Source organism: Typopeltis vanoorti, chromosome 15 (assembly GCF_054136105.1).
Source record: "Typopeltis vanoorti isolate ZY-2024b chromosome 15, IOZ_Tvanoo_1.0, whole genome shotgun sequence".
Taxonomy (NCBI): Eukaryota; Metazoa; Arthropoda; class Arachnida; order Uropygi; family Thelyphonidae; genus Typopeltis; species Typopeltis vanoorti.
Genome location: NC_143563.1, coordinates 2510333 through 2537997, shown reverse-complemented (window position 1 = coordinate 2537997; position 27665 = coordinate 2510333). Strand labels below are relative to the sequence as shown.

At 35.4% G+C, this 27665-nt stretch overlaps 1 protein-coding gene across 5 annotated transcripts in view; it reads right to left on the bottom strand.

Moving 5' to 3' along the window:
- Positions 1 to 27665, bottom strand: part of LOC150098311 (stomatin-2-like) — a 255342-nt gene that overhangs the window by 19959 nt on the left and 207718 nt on the right. For all 5 annotated transcript variants that reach the window (XM_090405441.1, XM_090405443.1, XM_090405440.1 and 2 more), the window contains one exon: positions 7278 to 7356. In XM_090405441.1, the coding sequence (XP_090261567.1) occupies positions 7278 to 7356 (79 nt within the window). The remainder of the gene's footprint in view (positions 1 to 7277; positions 7357 to 27665) is intronic.

The window sequence follows — 27665 nt, the reverse complement described above, 5'->3', positions numbered from 1 at the left end:
GTTATTAACATTGGCCAACAGTTTGAATGTTACTGGTGAAGATAAACCTCACTTAGATTGGGCTGTGTTCCAACAATTTAGACAAGGTGTTAGGCAAGAATTAAGAGAAACAGCCTACAAGAAGAAAATTTCTACTTTAGAAGAGTGTCTCAAAAGTGTTAAGGAAAAAGAACAAATACTAGGTGACCTTTATCCCTCAACTAATGCAAGTCTTGTGAATGTTGTGAATAAAACTGATATTTCATTCAACCAATCAGAAATAGAAAAGAGAAGTAAAGTTGAAAAAGGAAAAGCAAAGAATACTGGAGAAAATTCAAGTATTGTAAACTGCATGACAGAAAGTAAAGAGCAATTGGACATGAAACTGATGACAGAAGTGAAATCTCTAATTCACCAGGAGGTGAATAAGTTAAATCAGCCAATAATGGATAGTCTTAATGAAGTTGTGAGACAGTTATCAGATATTACTTTGAGATCTCAAGAAAATCAAAACCCCACTACAAATAAAATTGATGAGATGATTAAGCATGAGGTTGAAAAACAAAGTCAACCTATTTTAAGTAGCCTAGATGAGGTAATCCGAGGATTAAATGATGTTAGACAACAAATGTCTGCTATCCCTCAATCCAAGACAGAGACAAAGCAAAGAAATCCTCTTAGGTGTTACAATTGCAACAAAGTTGGACATTATGCCAGGAACTGTTTCCATAATAAGGAAGACCACTATAACAACAGATGGAACTCAAAATTTGGATACAAACCCCACAGAAGAAATAAAGGAATTCAGAATTATCAAACATCTAATGAGAGAATGATGAGAATTAGAGGTGATATCCTGGGCTCCAAATGTGACATCTTATTAGATACAGGATGCAATGCCTCTACCATCAGGATGGATTATTTCCTAACATTAAAGAACAAACTGTGGAAGAGCACTGCCAAGCTGAGACAACCTGTGAGGATTACTTCTCTCTCAGACTCAAACTTTATGGCATATGAAAAGCTTCGAGCAAGAATATACCTACCAGAATTTGGACTGTATGTGTGGCAAGACCTACTTGTTGTCCCCACTACTTCCAATCTAGATTCTTACATTATCTTGGGAACAAACTTCCTAGCAAGATATCAATTTTCTTGTGACTTTTCTAAGAAAGAAATAACCCTGATGAACAAAAGGAGATATATCAGAAGAAATGAAATTCATGATTGTGATAAGACTAGGTATCAAACAAAACAGTTTAGATTGCCACTTGAATCAGGACCATCTACTAAAGAAAAATCAGATGTGAATCAATCATCTAATAGAGATAGTGGTGATAACTCTTATATACACATTCAATCTGATACTCCTCTTCTTACTGATGAACAAAAAGTAGTAGTGACAAAGCCCAAATCAGAAGTTACCACTAATAGTAAACTATCGGTTGAAGTCAATTTTGGTAAAATGTCTAATCTATATCGTAGAACAAACCACCAAGTTCTGAGACAACAAAAACTTAATTCTAATAATGGAAAACGTGAATTTAATTCAAAGAAGAGAATCCTATACTACAAACTTAGAAGACATGCAGAAATTGATAATAATAGTAATAAGAGAATTGATGATAATGTGAAAGAGAATAAAGGCACAAAACATAATGAGGAACAAAGTTTCAGTAAAACTTGGTATTACTTGAGAAAACGAAAAGCAAATATGTAATCCAGTTTTTTTTTTTTTAAAGGAGCCTAGTGTCAAAAGAAAAATTTTTCTTATGATAAAAATTTTTCAAAGAAAGGGTGAGCCTATGTTAAATTGTGAATGAAGCTATGTTATGTAATTTATTTTTTTTCATTCACATTTAACATTGCTTATTAAATATTAATCATGACTTATATAAAATTATTTATTATTCCTTAATTGAGAATTACTAAATAAATATTTAATTAAAACCTGACCTATTATTAGTTTATAAAATAATAAAATGTATAGAATTTTGTATAACCAAATATATATGGTGTAACGTAAAGTGTTATTTTATATTTAACTGTATACGTAATCAATAAGTTGAAGAAGTAGCTTAAATATTCTGTTGTTCTTATTTGAGAAATATTTAATGTTATGTAATCACTCATGTAGTAGTAGTAATAGACCATACATTGCATTAGCGAAATGTTTACGTTTAGTCTGTTGTCATGGACACGCACGCGTAAACAACCACGAGTAGAGAAGAGCGTGGCGTTCGAACGGTAAGGTGGGAGTGAAGGTCATGGATAAAAGAGAAGAGTGAAGGAAGGTCATAGATAGATAAGACAGGGAGGAAGAGAGAATTATTATTAAGCGAGGGAGGAGAGAGTTTTGCGGAACCAGTAGGAAAGTAGCGTACAAGTAAAGAAGTAAAAGAAGATTATAAAATCCTTAGGGCAGAAATTTATGAGTATAGTGTTCGGAAGTGAACCTATAAGTAGTGAAACATAAAGTTTAATGTTATAAGCGTAATCTGCTGTCGTTATGAAGAAAGGTTAATGTCGTAATCAGATAAAAAGGAAACTGGACAGTCAATGCGAAAATTCTGATTAGTTCCAGTTAATCTGGATTACGATTTAATTCTATGTTGCCCTAGGAAAGAGTTATATTGATTACTTGGAGAAAAGTGAACAAGAAAAGATATCAGTACCTAATTACTGTTGTTTGGAATAGTGAAGTGCGACTAACAATAGTACAGTTTAAACTGTGGAGAATTTTTATTATGTGTGTTCCGCTAACGTTAATTAAGTTAGTTCATAAGTGCTCTCTCAATAAATTGATGTATTGAAGAATCTGTCTGGTAAGAGTAGTTGTATAAGTTTGTCTAATTTAGCATTAACTGTGATATATTTCCGATGCTCAAGGTCCGGAATATATTTGCTTGGAATATTGCTTACGTGGTTTATTGCCTGCTGTGAATATAAACATTGAGCTGATAGATTTGTGAAGACTGATTAAATGTGAAGTTGTTATATTAACTTGAGATAAGAAGATTTGTGTTTTGAGACTGAGAATTGTATATGATAGTTAGAACTTTGATTTGGCGTGAGTGACCTAAGAAGATATGTTAAGTTTATTGTGTAGTTCCAATTTAAAATAGATTTCTTGTATTTGTTAGCCATATCATATATTAAATGTTTTATTTTGTTGATCTAAATATTGTGTTTGCCTGAATTCCTTATTATTGCACCGTTCATAAATATTCGAATCTAGCGGGAACCCCAAGTAAAAATGATAATAAATAATTCGGCCTAATGAGATGACTGCTAACCTAATTTAGAATTGATCCTACTATTTATATAGACTAATCTAAGAATAGGGTGGCGCAGTATAAATATAAATTTCCCTACTTTTGGATCGGTGATCACTTCGCAATTGGTTATTTTAATTATAAAAGTGACTTGAATCTAGATGGTAATTTAGAACACGACAGAAAAGGTCGCCACGACACGTTGTATACCACGAGTGAAGAAGAGGGCGCAATTTGGAGTAAAGTGGATGACAAACAATATTAAACAGGAATTGCATGCGAAAAAGAGGCTATGGAAGAGATATAAGGAGACAGGTGAAGAGATGCATGAGGAATATAAGACACAGGCCAGAAGAGTGACTCGTGTGGTAAGGAAAGCGAAACTGGAATATGAGAGGAGATTGGCCCTAAGATCCAAAGAAAATCCTAGGGAATTTTTTAGCTATGTGGCCAGTAGGAGGAGAAATGACTGTGGAAGAATGATATTGTGGGATAAAAATGGGAATAGAGTGACTGATGCAGAGGACATAGTGGAATTGTTCAATGAACACTTTATTGGAGTATTTCATCCTAGAGGAGTCAGTTTTAATGCTAGAGGAATAGGACTGGTACGAGGTCTGGAGGTACAGGAGGAGAGTGTGTTTCAGATACTGAGTACTCTGGATGTCAGTAAAGCTGTGGGACTGGATGGTATTTCGCCACGAGTTTTGAGAGAATGTGCTAGGGAATTGACAATACCTTTAACGTGGCTTTTCAATGAAAGTCTGGCTTTGGCAAAGGTGCCCAGGGAATGGAAGGAAGGTAAGATAGTGCCATTGCATAAGGGTGGTAACAGACTGGAAGTGTCTAATTATAGGCCAGTCTGTGTGTCATCAGTAGTTGTTAAGATCTTGGAGAAAGTAGTGAGGGACCGTGTACAGCATTGGGCAGATGAGGGTAATGTTATCTGTGAGAGTCAACATGGATTTGTGAAAGGACGCTCTTGTTTTAGCAATATGCTAGCCTTTTATAATAAAGTTACAAGAGCATTAGCTGAGGGAAAGGCATATACTGCAATTTTCTTAGACTTGGCGAAGGCATTTGACAGGGTGCCACATGATAAGCTATTTAAGTTGCAGCACATGGGTCTGGATGTCAGATTGGTCAACTGGATTCAGGATTGGCTGTCTGATAGGTATCAGAGAGTTGTGTATGGTGGAGCAGTTTCCAGGAGGCAGAGGGTTACAAGTGGGGTCCCACAGGGCTCAGTACTAGGACCTATATTGTTTAACCTTTATATCAATGACATAGCCAGTGGATTGCAGGGGGATATTCAGTTGTTTGCGGATGATGCGAAGCTTGGAAGGATTATTAGTAATAGTGCAGATGTGGTAGCCCTGCAAGAGGATTTAAATAAGCTAGATAGATGGGCAAATGAATGGGGGTGTCAGTTTAATGCAGCAAAATGCAAGGTCTTGAGGTTTGGGAAACATCGATGGGATGCTGCATACTCTATGGGAGGAGTTATACTGGAGGAAGTAGGGGAGACAAGAGATCTGGGGTTGATGATTGATAGAAACCTGAAGTTTAGGGGACATATTGCAAAGGTGGTGAAGGTAACACAGAGGATTGCTGCTATTATGAGAAGGACACTGACCTGCAGAGATAAGAGGGTTATCATTCCGTTGTATAAGTCTCTGATCAGACCACACTTGGACTATTGTTCTCAGATTTGGTCCCCAGGATTTGAAGGGGATAAATTAACCGTGGAAAGGATACAAAGACGGATGACAAAGATGGTTTCAGGACTGTACAAGGATAGTTATGAGGATCGGCTGAGAGAATGTGGACTGCAGAGTTTGGTGGATAGAAGAAGGAGAGGTGATATGATTGAGACTTTTAAACTGTTGAGAGGTGGTTACAGGGTTGACACTGGGGAGTTCTTTCGCTTGGTTGATCAGCGGGAAGGAGTGATGACAAGAGGCCATCCCTGGAAGTTACGAAAGGAAACTGTGAGCAAGAGGGTAAGGAGTGGTTTCTTTGTGTGGAGGGTGGTTGAGCCGTGGAATGCATTGCCTGATGGAGTGGTGGGAGCGAGAACAGTCAGTGGGTTTAAGGAGTGGTATGATAAACTTTGTGTTTCTCAGAGGGGGACTTCCCCTCGATGAGTCTTGACAGACTTTGTCTTAGAAAGGACCTCCCTCGATGAGTCTTTTGACTCCTTGGAGGCCTGAATAATAATAATAATAATAATAATAATAATAAATCCCTGGAAGTTGAATAAAGGTGTGGTTAGTAGGGATGAGAACTAGATTTTTTTTTTTTTTTTTTTTTTTTTTGCTTGGAGAGTTGTGAATGAGTGGAATGGGTTGCCAGAGTCAGTTGTGAGTGCTTTGTCTGTTAATGGATTCAAGGAGAGGTGTGATAAATTGTGTCAATAGACTAGCTCTCTTGCAATGAGTCTTCGGACTTCATGGAGATGCCTGTATAATAATAATAATAATCTTTTGCTTTCTTTTCCAGATTGCATGTGTAATCTCTTTATTCATCCATTTTATTCTTACCCTATTCAGCCTTTTCACCATGGAACATGCTCACATTGCTTCTGTTAATTATCTCTCTTCTTTGCACTCAACTTCTCTTGCCATGCTATCAGTCCTATAGGTCTGGTTTTTTGTAATCATATGTAGTTGCACATATATTTTCCTCACAGAATGTCCCATGTAACTGGCTACAACACAAGTAATCACTTCATGGTCAGTATATCCAACTGAAGAAAGATTAGATGCTCCATTTATGATTTTATCCTGTAATGATATGATCAGATCTAAGACTTTTGACCCTTCTGCACCCTCCATTGCATATTACCTAAGATAGTTGTCCTCTTGTAAACTCAAGAAATTCAGTCTTCTTATTCCCTGATTCACCCTTTTCTTGTTTACGAAACCAAGTTGCTATACATTTTCACCTTCCATATTCCCTGGCCTATAACAACATCCAATTAAATATCTCTTCCTGTCAACCTCTGCCTCACATCATACTGCAACTATTCACCTAGTGCAGACATAATTCCCCTATTAACAACATCCCTCTTCCCTTTTTGCCTTTCCTACCTCATGATAAGCATCATACTCTTCAATTTCTATTCCCATCATGATACACTCTCATCTGGCCATGTTTCGCTTATTCTAACTATTTTTAGGCAACTATCAATGGAACAATTTCATCTCCATACTTCTGATACTTCTAGCTTTCATAAATAAGCAGAGAAATTTTTCTATCTATAATCAGTCCTATTCACTTCACTAATTATCTGCAACTTAGAATAAAACAGAATTTTTATTAATGTACTATTTATAGGTTTGCAATCTTTCTTGGGTGCAAAGTCGCATAAAAACATTGACCAGTAGAAATAAGGAAGTTATTATCCCTGTTTATAATGCTTAAATACAATTGCATCTGGTCTACTGTGCTAGATTTTGTTTGATGGAAGAGGATTCAGAGGTAATTGTCCAAGATGCTGTCTGATATGTGGAATGCTCCTTGTGAGGAGAGACTGAAGGACTACAAAATTTTGTTGACAGGTGGAAGAGAGAGGATATGGCAGAAACACATAAGTTACTAAAGGGGTATTATAACATAGATGTAGAAGAAATTCTTCAATAGTCGACAAGAGGGAAAAGAACAAGAAGACTACCACTGTGTGGTAGTTAAGATGCAAGATTTTTTTGCTAGGAGAGTGAACAGTTGAAATGGGTTGCCTGAGACAGTTGTCAGTAAATAAGTTTCAGGAGAAGTATAATTGAGCAATGATTAGGGTGAACTGCTCATAAATGAGTCTTTACTTTGCAAATGCAGTCAATTTGTCATACACAAAATATGACAATATTAAAATATTCTTGGTAAGTGATAGATACATCAGCTAGCAGAAACCAAGAAACCATATTTTTTTATATGCAGTACTTACACACACACATACGTTAACAGCTGTAAATCATTAAATTGGCATTTGTATAATATGCAGATTACAGAATCAGTTCTCACCTTTGCTCTAGCATCCCGTGCTGCCTCAGCTTCTGCTGCCATGGAACGCTGTAATTGAACAGGTAAACGGACGTCTTTGCTATTAAATAAAAGATGCATCATTCAGTATTGTAAAATTAACAGAAATGTTTTTGAGATTTACAATGGAAAAGAAAGCACATCATTTAAAGGGCACTCAAACTTATCAATTATTTTTATTATTATAGCAGCCTTCATGAAATCGACAGACTCAATGGAGAGATCTCATGTGGTGAGTAACATCCCGTTTACTAGTACATGTTAGGCTCAATGGACCATCAGAGTCAGTTAACTTGTCTTCTTTGAATAAAGGATTAAACCAAGTATATAATTTCTTGGTATCTTTAATTTATAAGGCAGACTGCTATTGACACTAAAAGCAAGAGACTTGACCATGTCCAAATGGCAGTCATGATTTTTCTGTCATTGCTGTTGGTCATACCTTTTGTCTGACTGTGCTTTCACCCATTTTGCACTGGACAGTCTACTGAATCCTTCTTCTTTAACAACAAATGGTCCAAGAGAAACTGTCAGGTCAGGCAGATCAAATCTCTCCATTTCTATCTATCCTTCCAAATTTTTCCTTCATGAACACTTTGCCAATTCAGGTTTCTCTTTTCTATATTTTCTCTTATCAGGTCTCTCCATCTTTTGTGTGGTCTTCCTCTTAGTCCCTTTCCCTCAAATTTCATTTCATACATTCTTCTTCTTCTTAGTATTCTTTCTAAGTTTATTCTCATTAGATGTCCAAACACTTCAAGTGAGAGTTCATAAGCATTTCTTCAACACTTTTTTTATCCCTAAATTATTTCTAATGTCCACATTTCTTATTCTGTCTTTCCTTGTTTTTGGCAACATTGTCCTTAAAAATTTCATTTCTACTGCTTGTATTCTATTCATGTCTCTTTTTGTTAATTTCCATGTCTCCCTGTTGCATAAGTCAAAATGGACAAAAAGTAATTTTTGTAAATCAAAAGTTTGCATTTAAGTGGGACCTCACTATCCAAAGTGGACTACTTACATTGTTAAAAAAAAGTTAGACTTAGTGAAATCATCCTCATTATCTCCTGATCTAAACTTCCATCACTGGAAAGCAACTAGAAAGCAATACTTCCCAGATATTTGAAGTTTTAACTAGTTGTCAAATCTTGCTCATTGAGCAAGATTTTACACCACCTTTTAACACCACCAATGTTTATATTGCTACTATAATTTAAAACTATACTCTCGCTCTTCTTATTATTAATATGTAATTCATAGTTTCATATTATTCCATGTGTCCAGTTTCTTCTGCAGTTCTTCTGAATGTGCCCAAATCATCACCTCATCAGCAAACCCAGCTGTTTCTCCTTTCTGGTCATTAACCATATCTAGAACAGTGTTCAACACCACAATGAACAGAATGGAGATAATACACTTCCTTGTCACAGGCCATTTTAAAGTGTAAATCATTCCAAATTACCAAATTTAGTCTTCACACAGCTCTTAGACTTGACATATATATTCTTTATAATTTATATAATATAACTATTTCTTCTTTTCTAAGCCTATCTTTTCCATACTTTCCCAGGCTTTTCCCCATTAAACTCAATCAAAAGCTTTTTTCAAATCAAGAAATGCCATAAACAGGCTTTTTCCAAATTCCCAGAGTCTTTCCATCATTTCTCTTATAGCAAAAATCAGATCGACAATTGATCACCATTTTCTAAAACCAAACTACTCTTCTCTTAGATCTTCCTCTATTTTATCTCTTATTCTTGTTGCCATAACTTTGCACAGTGACACAATAGCATTATTTCTCTATAATTACGACACTCTATTCTGGAGCCTCCTTTATATGTGGATCAATAATCCCCTTGGTCCAATCATCAGGTATCATCTTTTTCTCCAGATCACTCTAAAAATGTCACATAACCATCTCAACCATGCATTACCAGAAGCTCTGATCAGTTCAACAGGCAAATCATCTATCCCAGGGGATTTTCTATTCTTCATCTTCCATAATGCTTCTTCAACCTTTGCCAGGCTTATTTCCTTATCTCTCTCACCACTGTATTCATTCCAATTTATTTGATGACTTTCATCTTTATTTGACAGAAACCAAAATTATGTAGAATTACACCATAATTTCTGTTATAATTCAATGGGTTTTGTATCATATGAGTTGCTTCTAGGAACAGTCTTTATGATTTAAACTGGGATTTCAGTAGTAGTTACATTTTTTTTTTCACATGATAAAATGATCTTCATCTTCATGTTGGACTAGTCCACTTTTTGGCTCACTCTTGAAATAACACAAAATCAGAACAGTTGACAAACCTCTGTACAAAGTCTCCAATTTCCTCAGACAAATGAAGAAGCACCAGGATCTTCTCTCCTGCCTGGGTGTCTAGAGTATTGTCTGTAGATGTGGGATCCAGTATTCTGGACAAACAGGGCAAACCCCTCTTACCAGAAGAAAAGAACATAAAAAGTATATGCAGCATGGACAACCAAAAAAGGGAATTAGCTCAACACGAAAACATTTCGTCTGGTGGATAAAGCTACTACAGATATCCCAGTTTAAATCACAGAGACTGTTCCTAGAAATGACTCATATTCTACAAAACCCACTGAACTGTAACAGAAATTATGTAATTCCACATAAATTTTGTTGCACCCATCAGCAATAATCATAAAACATCACCATAGGGAGTGTCACTGTCTGCTTTCCATGCATGTGACTGTCCTTGTTCTGGAAATCATTGTAATTCTAGTCTTCATTGTGTGTGTGTATATCTTAAAATGCCTTTGGTAATGATCACTTGAGTTGACAAAACGTCATGTTGTAAATATGATGTTTTAATTTCATTCTTGTTTTTATGTAGTTTATTCCAGAAATTTCAACATGATCTTGGTATATGACTTCCTACCATCCCAAACATGCAACATTCAATGCACCTTTCATGTTTTTTCTAGAAAGATATCAGAAGAATCTTGCCTACACTGGATACTAAAAAATCTTCTGGTGTTGCAAGAATTATATCGGGATTATAGAATGTAGATCACATAGAAGTACTATGTGATTAAGTCTCAAAGCTGTATATCTGAGAGGAAACCTCCACATAGCCTTTAAAGGAATGCAGAAAACTGACCAGAGCTTCTGACCCAATGTCCAATCCTCACCCTCTCTTGAAGCACCCTGTTAGGTATCTACCTGGATACCAAATGAATGAGGATGGGCTGGCAATTTGGGATTTAGCCGACCAAATTGTATTCTCATTGGCTTAAACCAAAATAAAAATTATAGTACAACATGACAGAACTTCATGCGGGCTAGGGTGTCGCCAAGTTAAACTATGGCCCCCGTTCTTTTCGTCAGGGAACCAGGGTAAACAGCAAAAAGTCAGCTACTGGAACAAATTTGAAAACACACACCCCAACTCAACATCATCAAAATTCAAAATTGATACTATCAACATAAGAAGCCTGAATGGCAAAGAAATGGAGCCAGCTGGGGAATTAGATAAGTACCAGATCGACATAATAGTGGTGATTGAAACAAAAAAGACAAAAACTGGTGAGATCTTTCTGAGCAATAAATACAAAATGTTATATTCAGGCAATGACAATCAAGGAAAAGAAGGAGTAGCCATAGTATTCAACACTAAATACAAGGCTAATCTTCTTGAATGGCAGGCAGTCTCAAGTAGAGTCATGTAGGCAAATATGAGAATGGGAACTGGATAATGAGACTTATTTGTGCCTATGGTCCTACAGAAGGTTCTACTAAGGTAGAAGTGGAGGAATTTTTTGAGGCTTTAGAGAAAGCAACTGACACAATGAAAAAGGAAAAGTTGGTCCTTGTTGGGGATCTAAATAGCAGAGTAGGAAATGATTGTCAGACATACAAAAATATTTTGGGAAAATTTGGAGAAAAGAGCAAAGCTAATAATAGTGGCAAATACTTGTTGGATTTCTGCTCAGGACATGGACTGGTTATTACTAACACCATGTTCCAATATAAAAATGTGCACAAATTCACATGGAGAGAAGAGGCAAGGAATAAGAAAAGTCTCAGTGACTATATTATTGTCGATAGTGATGTTTTTTTGCTGGTGCAGGACACTAGAGTGTACAGAGGATTTGAAATTGGAAGTAATCACTATTTAGTTCTTGAGCAGGATAAAACTGAATTTCATATTGAAAAGAAGAACATATAAAAAGTTTTAAAGCGAATAAAAGTTGAGCAGCTCTCAGATATGAACTGTAGACTAAAATACACAAACATTATTCAAGAAAAAATGAAACAGTTTGAAAACAGGAACCAAACCTTGGAGATTCAGTGGCAAGCCCTGAAGGAAAACACTGACTGATTCCCAGAGAGGCATGTGAGATTGTCTGCAAGGATAGAAAAATCAGAACTCAATGGTGGATATGGGAAGGTAAGGAGGCAGTGAAGGAAGAGAAGAAAGCTTATCAAAAGTTACTAGCAAATAAGTCAGCTTGTCCTCTTAGAGAATACAGAGACAAATGTAAGAAAGCTAAACACCGTGTAAAACTAGTTTAACAAAAGTTATGGGAAGACTTTGGTAAGAAAATAGAAAATAAATATCAAGAAGGCAACAAGATATTCTGGAAGCTGTTGAAAAAGCTCAGAAATGGAGGAAAGAGTGCTATAAAAGCAATTAGAGATGATAAAGGTGACATGAAAACTGAAGAAAAAGATATCCTTTAAGTATGGAATAATTACTTTGAAATATTGCTAAATGAAACAAGCATTGATAGTACAGCGGTAAAAAACACTGACCAGGCATGCAGTCAGGAATACATATCCATTCTAGAAGTAGAAAAAGCCATCAAAGGCCTGAAATGTGGAAAGGCAGCAGGAATAGATGATATTCGGCCAGAAATGCTCAAGTATGGAGGCATAAAAGTCTTACAGTGGCTACGGTGCATAGTTCACAAGGACAGAGGGATCTGAATGATTTGAGTAGAGCTCTCATTGGAATAGAGCTCACATATATAAAAAGGGAAATAAAACTAAATGTGAGAATTACAGAGGTATTTCTCTGCTAAGTGTTCCTACTCAAGTATACTTGCGTAAGATTTATGCAAGTATACTTGAGAAACGGTTGAGAAGAATTGTGGAAGAAAAGATTGGTGAAGAACAAGATGGATTCAGATCAAATAGAGGCTGTCAGGATCAGATCCTCACTTTACAAAAATAGTTGAGAAATCATGGGAATATAACAAGTATATTATTATTATTCATTCTTTAAAGATATTTGTGAAATTAGGATTTTATATTTTTACACATTTACACAAGAATATTATTTAATTTGCCAAATATTTCTGTCTGAATATTACAGACCATCTTCAGTGGGTACATAGGAATAGTTTTAAAAAACAAGGTGGAATACAACAATTGATCATTCACAAATAGAACAAGCCACGTGATGTCATATCGCTAAGTATTAAAAGAGTAAACATTTTTTATCAGAGTCATGATTAAATTAAAGATATTAATTCAGAAATTCATATTCATGTAATATTAAAAAAAAATTAATGTGTTATCCTGATTAAACCTTCCCAAATTTTTGATACAGATATACAGTCATTACGATTCAAGTTAGGACGTTGAGGTAAGGCCTCCACACTTTCTATAAATAAACGTTCAAATTTATAGCGACATCTGTGTAGGAGAAGAGCCTTGGACCAAAGGATGTTGTGGCTTGTTTCTATTCCGTACTGAGTTAATCCAGATTTCTCGGGTTTGTTGTGTTGAATGAATCATTGATGCTCTTGAATTCTTTTTTCTATAGAGCATTCAGTTTGTCCAAAGTAGGAAAGATTACAGTTACACGGAACTTCATACACACCAAGTAGAGACATAGTTGAGCGTTTATCTTTAGAAGAAGGAAAACGGGTGGATAATTTGTTAATAGGTGTATAAGTGGCTGTTAAATCATATTTCTTCAGAATTCTTGAAATTGGTTCTGAAATCCCAGAAATGTAAAGAACTGGAACTCGACATATTGAATCTTTGCTGTTTTGTGTTGGATTGTAAGAATCGAAAAGATGTTGTGTACTCTTTTCAGAGAAGCCATTTAGTTTCGTGTGATTTTTGATAGTCGAAAGTTCTTTCTGTAATAAATGAGAAGTTGAACAATTAGTTTTGGCTCGTCGAATTAAACATTTTATGATACCTGTTTTTCGACAAAGATGATGGGCAGATTCTTTGAGAATATAATGACCTGTGAAAGTTGGTTTTCTGTAAACTGTTGTAAGAATACCTGAAGGTGAATGGATGAGGAGGACGTCTAAAAATGATAACTCATTGTCTTTTTCAATCTCCATGGTAAACTTTAATGCTAAAAGCAGCAATGGAAGTTAAAAATGAAATCAAGATTGGCGATGGAGCCTTCACTGAAGGAGTCATGCCCAGCAGGAGAAGTAATCGGGCTTCTCAGGTCGACAGCCAACGAAATCCTGGTACTTATTCAAAAATGAAGACAAGAAATAAGTTGAATATTGGAACATGGAATGCAAGAACACTGCTAGAACCAGGTAAAATAGAAAATGTGAAAAAAGAAATGGAAAGACTTGAAATAGACATTCTGGGCATTAGTGAGACGAGATGGGAGGGATAATGTGATTTCTGGAGTGGAGAATTTCGGATAATATATTCAGGACAAAAGAAGGGCGAGTCAGGTGTTGCAATAATGCTTCATAAAAAAGTTGGAAAGTTACTACAATAATTAACTATAGTGACAGAATCATGGCGATAAGCATTCAAAATGAACCAGTAAACCTCAATATTATAATGGTCTACATGCCAACATCACGATGAAGAAATAGAAGAAATTTATGAACAAATAGAAGAAATCTGGAGCAGCTTTAAAGACAGAGACAATACAATAATAATGGGAGATTGGAATGCTATAGTGGGAGAAGAGAGCAATGATAATGTTTCAGGAAGATTTGATCTTGGACGTAGGAATGAAAGAGGAAAGCAATTAATAGAATTTTGTACACAAAAACAGTTATAGCAAGTACACTATTTCAAGTACCAAAAAGAAGATACACCTGGAAAGCGCCTGGGGATTCAAATAGATTATATAATGGTCAAGAAAAGATACAGAAACCAAATAAAAAATTGCAAAAGCTATCCAGGTGCTGACATTAGTAGTGACCATAACCTTGTCTTAATGAAAACAGAACTGAAACATAGGAAACAAATCCAAAGATACAAACCAATAAGATGGAACCTTGGAAAATTAAAGAGCAAAGAAGTAAAGAGAGGATACCAAGAGGCAACTGATCATAACATTCCAGAAAACATAAATAGTCAGAATAATATTAAAAACCAATGGAATATGATTAAAGAGTTAATTACAAATTCATCAAATCAATTATTGAAAAATGCAGAAAAAGAAAAGAAAACATTGGATAACAGATAAAATACTTGGCCTTATGGATGAAAGAAGAAAATATAAAAATGCTGTTAAAGAAGAAGATGTGGCCAAATACAATTATCTTAAAAATCAAATTACAAGAAAATGTAGACAAGCCAAAAAAGAATACCTGGAAGAACAGTATAATAACATACATGAATTATTTAAAAAAGAAAACATAGAAAGCCTATAAAGAAATTAACAAACTGACTTTCAACTTTAATAAGAACAGCAAAAACAATGCCATCAAAGATGAAAATGGAAAATTACTAATAGAATCTGAGGATATATTAATGGAATGGAAGAATTATCTTGAAAATCTCTATAATGGCGACGAACTTGATGTTGATATCAGCATAGAAAATCAAAATGAAGATTATCTAGGACCCCCAATAATGCGAGAAGAATTTGATAAAGCACTGTCCGAAATGAGTAAGGGAAAAAGTCCAGGTGTAGACAATATTCCTATAGAACTGCTACAAAATCTAGGTGATGAGACAAAAATCTTACTCTATCAATTAATAGCCCAAATCTATGATAAAGGAGAAATACCAAAGGAGTTTATGAAATCAACCATAATACCAATACCAAAAAAAGAATAATGCAAACAAATGCAGCCAATTTAGAACAATAGCTTTAATCCCACATGTTAGCAAAATTCTGCTAAAAATTCTTCAAAATAGAATTTATTCAAAAATAGATTGCCTATTGGATGAAGACCAATTTGGATTCAGAAAGAATAAAGGAACAAGAGAGGCAATACTCTGTTTAAGAACAATAATAGAGAGAAGAGACCTTAGTCAAAATACTTACATTTGCTTCCTTGATTTAGAGAACGCGTTTGATAAAGTAAACCAGCAAATACGGCATAGATTTGAGGGATAGGAAAATAATTTATCAAATTTACAAAAATCAAAATGGACGAATTAAAATCAATGATAAGGAGAAAATAATAAATATCAGGAGTGGAGTAAGACAAGGATGTATACTTTCACCACTTTTATTTAATTTATATATTGAAATGGCCATTCAGGAAACTAAAGATAAAATAAATAGTGGCATAAATATAAATGGTGAGCAAGTCATGTGTATAAGATTTGCTGATGACATAGCCCTTGTAGCAGAAAACAGAAGAATTAAAAATAATGCTAGAATTACTAAATAATAACCTTGAAAAATATAAAATGAAAATCAACACAGATAAGACTAAAATAATTGTTACAGGCAAAATCCCTATCTATACAGAGCATATAGACATCAGCGGGGAAAATAAAACAAGTGAAAAGCTTTAAATATTTAGGTAGCCTAATAACAGAAGATGGCAGAACAAGAGAAGACATAAGATCAAGAATAAACAATGCAAAAGCCCAATTCTCTAAGATGAAAAGCATTTTAACAGAAAACCTCAACCTACAATTGAAAAAAAAAATTAGTAAAGACATTGATATGGAGCATTGCACTGTATGGATGTGAAACCCAGATTCTAGGCAGAGAAGATGTGAGAAGAAATGGACAGAAAAAAAATCAAACCAACAAGTCCTGAGAGAGATAAATGAAACAAGAACTCTAATAAAATCGATGAAAATTAGAAGGGATAGGTGGTTTGGACATATACTTCGACATGATGGACTTGTGAAAAGAATAACTGAAGGCAAAATAGAGGGGAAAAGAAGAAGAGGCAGACCAAGGAAAAGCTTTCTTGACCAAGTCAAAGACAGCACAGGTTTCAGGAGTTACCAGATGTTAAGAAGAAAGCCAATGACAGAGCGGAATGGAGGAAATTGCTGCTGAGCTACCAGTCGCAAGACTGATGCAACTGATGAAATGAATGGTAAACTTTATACGAGGATGTAAGGAATTGATACTGCTTAAAAAGGAAGGTAAGGAGTCTCTGTTATGAGGCCATACAGCAAAGATGTCATCTATATATCTAACCCAAAAGGACGGTTGAGGGAATATAGATGAGAACAGGACCTCTAGATGTTCCAAATAAAAGTTGGCTAGAGCAAGAGAGAGTGGACTTCCCATGGCTGTTCCTTCCACTTGGTTGTAAAATTTGTTTTGACATAAGAAATATCCAGAGTGCATTACGAAATCAAATAACTTTATAATAATGTTTTGAGGGAAGATGTCAGCAAGTAATTCTAAAGTCGCTTTGTGAGGTACATTCATATATAAAGATTCTATATCAAAGCTAACCATAAGATCTATAGGTTAATGCAATATTTTTCAATTTATTTAAGTGAAATACTCATCTCTTAAAAGGACATGAATTCTCTATAGTCCCTAAAAAGATTCCATATCTAGATTTCCTAGTAACATCAAATGGAACCTTGTTCATCTTTCTAGTGAAAAAGCTAATGCTCTCCACCTAGAAGTTGCTTCTTTGCTACTTAAAGCCAAGCTTCCTCCTTCGAACATATCTCCTTCTGAAAAGAAAGTGCTACATTCCTTAAGAAGCAACAGTCACCTCATCATTACTAAAGCGACAGTAATTATGGACTCTTCAAACTATAGAAGAAAACTTTCCCTTTTACTTCGAGATCGCTCAACATACCAAGAACTCAATCACAATCCAACCAACAGACAACTGAAGAAATTACGCTCCCTGCTAGATGAGGTCATAAGTTTCCATGTAGACACGATTGAAAGGCAAAAAACTCATTTTGAAAGGCCTCCTAGGTTTTATGGTCTACCTAAAATACATAAGACAGATATTCCTCTTTGCCCTATAGTGGATTGTATTGATTCTCCTACTTATCGCATAGCCAAATATCTAGCTAAATTATTGAAATCACACATAAGCAACTCGCGCTCTTTTTTGAAAAACTCTTTGGATTTCTTAAATAAATTGAAAAATATCGCATTACAACCTACAGATCTTATGGTTAGCTTTGATATAGAATCTTTATATATGAATGTACCTCACAAAGAGACTTTAGAATTACTTGCTGACATCTTCCCACAAGATATTATAAAGTTGTTTGATTTCGTAATGCACTCTGGATATTTCTTATGTCAAAACAAATTTTACAACCAAGTGGAAGGAACAGCCATGGGAAGTCCACTCTCTTCTGCTCTAGCCAACTTTTATTTGGAACATCTAGAAGAAGTCCTGTTCTCATCTATATTCCCTCAACCATCCTTTTGGGTTAGATATATAGACGACATCTTTGCTGTATGGCCTGATAACACAGACCCCTTACCTTCCTTTTTAAGCAGTATCAATTCCTTACATCCTCGTATAAAGTTTACCATGGAGATTGAAAAAGACAATGAGTTATCATTTTTAGACGTCCTCCTCATCCGTTCACCTTCAGGTATTCTTACAACAGTTTACAGAAAACCAACTTTCACAGGTCGTTATCTTCTCAAAGAATCTGCCCATCATCCTTGTCAAAACACAGGTATCATAAAATGTTTAATCCGATGAGCCAAAACTAATCGTTCAACTTCTCATTTATTACAGAAAAAAATTTCGGCTAGCAAGCATCACACGAAACTAAATGGCTTCTCCGAAAAGAGTACACAACATCTTTTCGATTCTTACAATCCAACACAAAACAGCAAAGATTCAATATGTCGAGTTCCAATTCCTTATATTTCTGGGATTTCGGAACCAATTTCAAGAATTCTGAAGAAATATGATTAACAGCTACTTATACACCTATTAACAAATTATCCACCCATTTTCCTTTTTCTTAAGACACTCAACTATGTCTCTACTTGGTGTGTATGAAGTTCCGTGTAACTTTAATCTTTCCTACTTTGGACAAACTGGATGCTCTATATTAAAAAGAATTCAAGAGCATCAATCATCCATTCAATACAACAAACCCGAGAAATTTGGATTAGCTCAGCACAAAATAGATACAAACCACAACATCCTTTGGTTCAAGACTCTCCTCCTACACAGATGTCACTATAAATTTGAACGTTTATTTAAAGAAAGTATGGAGGTCTTTATCTGTATCAAAAATTTGGTAATCAGGATAACACATTATTTATTATTATAATGTGTTATCCTGATTATTATAATATTATGATAATATCTAATGTTATTTAAGATTATTACATGAATTTCTGAATTAATATCTTTAATTTAATCATGACTCTGATAAAAAATGTTTACTCTTTTAATACTTAGCGATATGACATCACGCGGCTCGTTCTATTTGTGAATGATCAATTGTTCGTTAAAAAACAAATGACCACCTTGTTTTTTAAAACTATTTCTATGTAGCCAGTGAAGATGGTCTGTAATATTCAGACTGAAATATTTGGCAAATTAAATAATATTCTTGTGTATATATTTTATAATTATTATTATTACGGGCAACTCCAAGGAGTCCTTAGACTCATCGAGGGATGCCCTAACATCATGTCAAGAACAACTATCCGACATTCACACAGTATCTATCATACCTTGCCTTGAACTCATTCACAGTCATGGCACCCACAACAGACTCTGGCAGCTTATTCCACTCATTCACCACTCTCCAAGTAAAAAACCTAGCTCTAACACCCTTGCCAACCACACTCTTGCCCAGCTGTCATGTATCGCCCCTAGTCCTCCCACCACAGGTCCTATTCTCAAAAATATCTTCTGAATTAATCTTATAGAAACCCTTCAGAAAATTGAATGTCTCAATATTATAACCCCTTTTCTGCCTATCAACCAATTTCTGCAACCCACAAATCTTCAACCTGTTCTAATAAGGTTCATTCCATAGACCTGCTATCATCTTGGTCACTCGTCTCTAGATCCTCTCCACCTCCTCCCCATCAAGAAGAAACCCTGGCACCTAAATCTCAGCACAGTATTCTAGATGGTGTCTTATCAAGGCTCAATAAAGAGGAAGAATAACTTGAATGTCTCTGCTTGCCAAAGTATTCTTCAGTAGCCAAGTGATCTAATGAGCTGATTTAGCCACTTTTTGCAATGTGCCCCCTAAACTTCAATTCCCTATCCACCAACACTCCCAAATCCCTGGCCTCATCAATCTCCTAGAGTACTGCTGCTAATCGTTTCACCCCAAAATGCATAATCTTACACTTTGCTACATTAAATTGACATCCATTCTCCTTAGCACAGCCCTCCAAACTATCCAAATCATCTTGTGAAATTTTCACATCCTGTGCACTGTTGATCTACCCAATTTTGCATCATCAGCAAACAAATGAACACTTCCTCTCAGATCCTTTCCCATATCGTTAATGAACAAATTGAAAAGTAGTGGTCCAAGAACAGAACTCTGTGGCACGCCACTAGTCACAGGCCATGTTTTGAACTCTACTCCTGAATAAACCACTCTCTGATATCTCTCCATCAAACACCCTCCTATCCATCTCACCAACCCTATATCCATCCCCATATGCTGCAGTTTACTGATTATAATTCCATGTGGTATCCTGTTAAAGGCCTTAGCAAGGTCCAGTAGAATCACTGTAAACCCATTACCCTTATTTTTCTCTTGACTATTTTCTCCAAGACCTTGACAACGATTTTTGATATGCTGATTGGTCGGTAATTTACAACAGCAGTCTTGGAACCTCCTTTATGCAGTGGAACTATTTTACCCTCTTTCCACTCCTCAGGACTAACCCAGACCCGACACTCAAATTAAACAAAATGGTCACAGGCACTGACAATTCTTTAGCCGCTTCATGTACGACACGAGCTGGTATACCATCCAATCCCACAGATGTATTGACATAGAGGTTTTGTAATAGACTATTCACCTCCACTTCATTCACCACAATTGCCGTATAAGCTATTGGTTCATTCATTCCTGCAATGTCACCACCTGGATGATATACTCTTGCAAAGTACTCGCTCAGTAATTCAACTATATAAACTGATTCGGTTACCTCCCTACCATCGGCATTCTTTAAAATCATTCTGCCATATATATTTTCCTTTTATTTGCAACATATCGAAAAAACTGTTTGGAATTCTCTTTAGCCTGCATGGCTAAAGTTCTTTTAATAATCCACTTTTGCTTTTCGTAGCACACTCGTTACCCTTCTGACCTGTGCTTTATACTGTTCATGCTGGTCACCTTTCTCCTTAAATTCCCTACACAGTTGTTTCTTTTTTTGCAGCTCAAGCTTAATGGTGTTATTCATCCATTTAATCCCTACTTGATTTATTATTCGGACTCTAGGTATACAGTCAGCCATTGCCTCATGCAAACACTTCTTAACCGCCTCCCATGCACTATCAACATCCAGCCCTTGCAGTTTTACATGCCATGGCACTGAACCAATCAAACTCCTAAGTTTGTCATACTTACCAGCCCGAAAATTCCACATGTACCCAGTCTTAATTGTAAATTCCACACCTTTAGCCACCTCCCAAGTCAAGACCCTATGATCACTCTCACCAATTAGTGGCAACGTGGTCATATTCGTTACAGCCAAATTCTCAGATGCAATTACTAGGTCAAGCACTCTCTGATTCCTAGTATTTTTGATTACATGCTGTCGCAGATAGTTATCCCTTAATAACCACATAAAATCCAATTCCTTCCTCCCATGTGTCCTCTCCTCCTTCCAATCAATGTTACCATAGTTGAAATCTCCCATAATAATTACCCTCCTTCCACTCATTTCTTCTATTTGCGTATGCATACTATCTCCACCATCTATTCCATCACCTGGTCTATAGCAGCACCCAACTGTATATTTTGTTCTGCTAGCCTCAATTTCACACCATAGTTATATGTATTTAGGTTTTATAGATCTGGAAAAGGCATATGACAAGGTGCCAAGAGAAAAGCTATTCAATACACTAGTTATATGGTATCAATGGGGCATTATATCAAGCAATACTTAGTCTTTATCTGACTTGTAAGTCAGTAGTTAGAATTGAAGGAAGTACAGAAAGATGGTTTATTGTTAAATCTGGTGTCAGACAAAGATGTACATTGTCCCCTCTGTTATTCATTATCTATATGGATCACATTATTAAGGAACGTGGTAATAAACCTGATATCAAAATTGGAAATGTTAATGTCATCTGTTTGCTTTATGAAGATGAAGTTATACTTCTAAATAAATCCACTACAAGTATGCAAGATTCCCTGACTAAATTGAATAACTGTTGTAATAGATGTGGTATGAAGATCAGCAATAACAAGACAGAGATAATGAAAATAGGTAGAAGCATTGAAAATACCAACTGTGTTGTGAATGGAGAACCTATAGAACAAGTAAACCATTTCAGCTACTTAGGCATGATTTTTAGTGAAGATGGTAAATTAAATGTGGAAATAAACAAAAGAATCAACAAAGCTGGTATGGTAGGAAGTCAAATGAATAAATTTATATGGAATAAGAGAGAAATTAGTCAAAACACTCAATTAGCTGTATACAAGACAGTGTTCAAACCAATTTTAACTTATGGATCTGAGAGCTGAGTCAGAAGTAAAACAGTTGACCAAAGACTAGAGACTGCAGAGTATGAGAGTCCTGAGAAAGATTAGGGACATGAACAGATGGCATCAATGGCAATATCATATTAAAATGGAGGATATTAGGAAAGAACTTGAGATTGTCAGCATCCAGGAATGTGTTAGCAGAGCAAATCTCAGGTGATATGGTCACTTAAACAGAATTGGCAAGGAAAGATTAGCAAAACAAGTGTTCTCTACCAGGTTGGCATGAAAAAGACCCAGAGGAAGAACTAAGATATAAGTGAATGGATACAGTAAAAAGTGCCTTAGAAGATAAAAATATAAGATCTGATAATGTTGGAGTCTTGACAGGAAACTGACTGATTTAGAGGAAAATTGTATATAGGAAGTTAGTAATGATGTAAATTTTTCATATAGTTCTATCATATCCTGTATACCCCTTGAGGGTACATGGCAGGAATTTGATAATGATGATCTCTAAAATGTAGATTATGAGGACAGACTGAGAGTATGTGGCCTACAGACTGATTAACAGGAGAAAGAGTGGTGATATGTTAGAAGTCTATAAACTTCTCTGAATGGGTGTTATAGGATATCGTCTGATGAAATTTTTCATTATCTGGAAGGTGGGGTGAGAACATAGAGGCATCCATAAAAGTTATGTTTATTCATAGTTAAGAAAGGGGTGAGAGCTAGGTTTTTCTCTCGCAGAGCAGTGAGTGAATAAGTGGAATAATTTGCCTCTGGAAGTGGTGAGTGCATCTTGTGTGAATGAGTTTAAGGGATGTTATGCTAAATTTAATATTTAATGCCTTAATGTTTTATGGCAATTAAAAGAAATAAAATTCAATGACATTACAGAGTTTGCAAATGTGAAAGCTAGAAATGACATTATTTAAAAAATTTTAGTTATTATAATGTTCTGTTTCTTTTTATTATTACGAAATTATATAATAAGTTTTTCTTCTCTGCAAAGAATTTTTTTTTCCATTGTTGCTCTTGATATACAGATTTAAAACAGAAGGCTCTGAGAACTACTCACACCAGATCCAGTATATCCTTAATCCAGCATTGCTATGGTAGCATTTTTTCCTGTTGCATTTGAAATACAAGATGTATGGCACACAACTCAGCAATATGATTATTGCAATCCAATAGGATGTGATAGAAAACAACAGTCAGGAAACACAGATGGTGTAACAGATGACTGATATAAAATTAGGGTACTTTTCCCTCCTTCTTTTTCTATATATTGCTTCTGGACTGCAGGTGGAGTAAGAGATTTCAAATTTCATTGTGAGATGCAGAATGCAGGAACACAAACTCACAGGGATGAAGACAATGATGTTGTCTTTTCTTCTCTTTTTTCTTTTAACACCTTTTTATAGCCACTTCTGGCTACAGGTGTCTCCCAATTATCTCTGTTTATATCCTGAGCTTGTTGGTACCAAAGAGTTCCAATCATTTTTCTTAAATCATCTTATATCATCAAGGTCAAATGAGGCAAAGACCAGATCTCACTATGATGTTGTACATAAGTAATATTGTGGGCAATGAAAACAGGTGAATTTCACTACCACCTGCTTATTAGAGGCCTGAAGTAACATGAAATAGCACTTTGTTTTTTTTTTCCTTTTCTAGAGCAGGATTAATGTTTATTTAACCTTAGTTAACCTGTGGCACTAATGTACTATGAGCGGTGGGATTTGTGTTAAAAGAGTATAAATTGCAAAATCTGATAAATGAAAAGGTAATGATATATGCAGCATGTAGTTGAAGATTTTTAAATCCGACATGTAAGACATGTCGGATTTAAAAATATCTCATACAGTGATAATAGAATATGTTACCATGATGCCAACAGTTGGGGAGAGTGATCATGATTTTAACATCGGGAGTGGCTAAACAGGTAAAAGCTTCATGGAACTAGAGAGACATGTGGAACTATAGAATAAGAGACTGTAATAAATTAAGGAAACATTGGTGATGTGCAGTGAAATCATCAATTGAAGGGGAGAGAAATCAGCAGCACCTGGGACTTAATTCAGAGTTAATTACTTATGACAAAGTCAGATTGCAAACATCTCTTCCTAAGATTAGGAGGATAAATAAAGTGGGGGTGAAAGAGATGAATTATGGAATTCGGGAATATGGAAAATATGAAATATTAAATTATGGAATATGCAGAGTTTCTAAAAAAAAAAAATTTATGGAGGAGATTTAAAGGACAGGGGGCCTCTCAGCAGCATGAGAAGTCAAAGGCACAAGCTAGGAAGGTGGCAATTGTAGTGAGGGAGGAGAAATTGGCATATGAAAGTTGATTGGCTGAAGCAGTAAAGCAGAACCCTAGAGAATTCTACAATTATGTTCAGGATAGAAAAAAGGTAAATATGAAGACTGACTTTAGTTGCTAGAGATGGAACACAGGTTACATTTGCTGAAGATACTGTTACTGTGAGCTGGTTGTTATGTCTCAAGGATTTTAGGACCTTCATTTCATCAGGAGATAAGGTTAATGGTGGAAGTTTAGCTCGAGTAGTACCAGGGATACTTCTAGTCTGAGTTTATTAGCATAATTACTTGATAGTGTGGTTAAGTTCGTCTCAATTATGCAAGAAATTCAAGTATGGAATTTTTTTAGGGAGCTGTTTATAATAAAAAATAATTATTATTATTCATTAATCTTGTAAAATAATCTCCATAGAGGTTTGAAAGTAATACGCATACTAATAGTTAATAAAAATGATGTTAAGATCCTACAGGATGATTTAAACAGAATGACAGTATAGGCAAAGGATAAGAGTGACCAGCTTTATTGTGGCAAAATGTAATGTTATGCATATTGAGATGAAAAGCTGTATATCATGCTGATGAAAATGGATTGCAGGAAATTGATGAGATTGAAGAAATGAGGATGATTGTGGATATCAGCTGAAGTACAGAAGGCAATTGTAAAAGTGATCTATATAGCTCACATTACTGAGCTATATAGATCACTTTGGATGCTGAAAAACACACTGACAAGCAGAAATGATGAGATTATTATCACTCTTTCTAAGGTTTTTGTATAGGCACAGGTATGCCACATCTGGAATGCTGTGTATAGATTTGTTCACCAAAGTTTCTTTTGGGGGGGAAGGGAGAAAGAGATAGAGAGGATCCAGAGATGAGTGAAAAAGATAATGACAAATATATAGAATGTTCTCTATTAATGAGGACTGTGAGTTACAAAGGTTACTTGATAGGGAAAAAAAGAGGGTGTGTATGATAGAAACATTTAAGTTACTAAATGGATTTCATAGGATTGATGTAGAAGAAATTTTTAGCATATGACAAGAAAGGAGATGAGGAGTCACTCCAGGAAAAATGCTTGGAAAGTTGAATAGAAACTAAATTTCTATTAATTTGAAATCAAATAGAAATTTTAAAAATATATTTAGACCTACTGCTATTCTTCACCCAAACTAGATTAACCACGATACCGGCCAGAATGTATATATATCCAAGTTTCCATGGATGCGAAGTGCTTATTGATATTACATTGAAATATATTATGGATACGAAGTGTATGAGGATACGTATTTGATCCATAATGGCCGGTAAGGTGGTTAATGGATAGAATGGAGTGCCAGAGTCTTTATCAGTGACTAACTTCGAGAAGTTTGATAGGTATTGTGTGAATAATGGTTAGTGTGGCCCTCCTGAAATGAGTCTCAGGAGCTCATAGAGATGTCCAAATAATAATAATAATGAAGTGCTACTTTCATTTTCTATCATTCTGTTTGTTGTCATAATTATTACATGTTTACAACCATCCCCATGCTTATGTAAAGGTTCGGTTCTTTACAAAACCAAGGGTTTACTGGGTTTTTTTTTTCCTTTTTAATGTGACTCCTCCCATAAAAGGCTATAAATCTACAGTATATCAGTACTGTGAATGGACTAAACAGTTTCTTTTCATTTCATTAATTTTTATATTTTTTGGTATTTTATTATTATTATTATTTTTTTACATGGTCAGAAAACACTGCTCTGGAGACCAAACACAGAACTTTTTCAAGCCACTTCAGGCCTCTAATAGGCAAAGCAGTGGCCTCCACGCTGAGTGATAAAATTCATCTTCTACATTTACAATAGTAGTTCGAATCCTACCTATGGTAGGATTCGAACTCACAGCCTGTTGGTTGGAAAGTGGTATAATGAAGTACAGTGCAGTAAAGCCAATAAGATGGAGATAAAATAATACTATGCATTGAAATTAAAAAGTAATTTAACTTCATTCAAAAACATTAACAGTAAGACGTTTCAGATATGCTAGTACTGAACAGAAGAATTATTCCCAGTAGGCAAGAAGTGGTTGGCCAATCCATGAAAATCCAGATCTGTTATGTCCAACATTATTGTTATTATTATTAACACCAGACTTCCATAGAATCAAAAGTCTCATTGTGGGAGTTACATGTTGTTCCACACAAAGTGCATCAAACTGTGCTTTAGATTCATTCATCACAATGACAGGCAATGCATTCCACTCATCAACTGTCTTCCATGCAAAGAACCCACTCCTTATGTCCCTGCTCACACCCTCCTTATAGACCATCAATCCATCCCCCTTATTCTATCCTCTTCTCCCATTCTATGAAATATTTTTTCCACATTAACCCAGTAACAACCCATTACCGACTTAAATGTCTCAATCATACCCCCCCCCTCTCTCTTCCTCTTATTCACAAGGTTTTGCAAACTGCATTTCATCACTCTGTCTTCATATCCCACATACCAAAAACCAGTTACAACCTTAGTCAGTCTTCTCTGAAATCTTTCCAGTATATCCTCATCACCATGAAAACCAGGGGACCAAGTCTATGCACAAAAATTCATACAAGGCCTGATCAAGACCTCATACAATCGAACCAGAACCTCTTTATTTCCTTTCCACATATTATTATCCTCTGCATCATTACCATAATCTGATGCAATGACCTCACAACTTGTGCAATGTGACCTCTGAAATCCATCCTTGTGCAATGTGACCTCTGAAGCATCGTATTGTGTTGCCTACCAAATTTCAGAACCTTACATCTTGCTGCAATATTGATAGTTCCATACTGATGCCCACTCATACAATCTATTTAAGTCCTCTTGTAAAGCCAGAACATCTGGTTGATTTCTCATCACTCTCCCCAGTTTTGCATCATCTGCAAACTGTTGTATATTACTAATTAAACCCATCTTGGTATTATTCATATACTAATTAAATAACAATGGTCCCAACAAAGACCCTAGTAGTGTGTCACTTTCCTCTTCTGGAATACTGAACCACGCACACAATTTGCTGATTCTTATCTGAGAGCCATCTATCATCCTATCTCATCTGCTTCAGTTTAGTTACCAACTTGTGGTTTGGCAATCTATCAAAAAGTCTTTGAAAAATTTAAGTATATCTAAGTATATATGCATCTCACTTCTCCAATACATTTGTCACCACGTTACAGTATATTGGCAAGTTTGTAAAA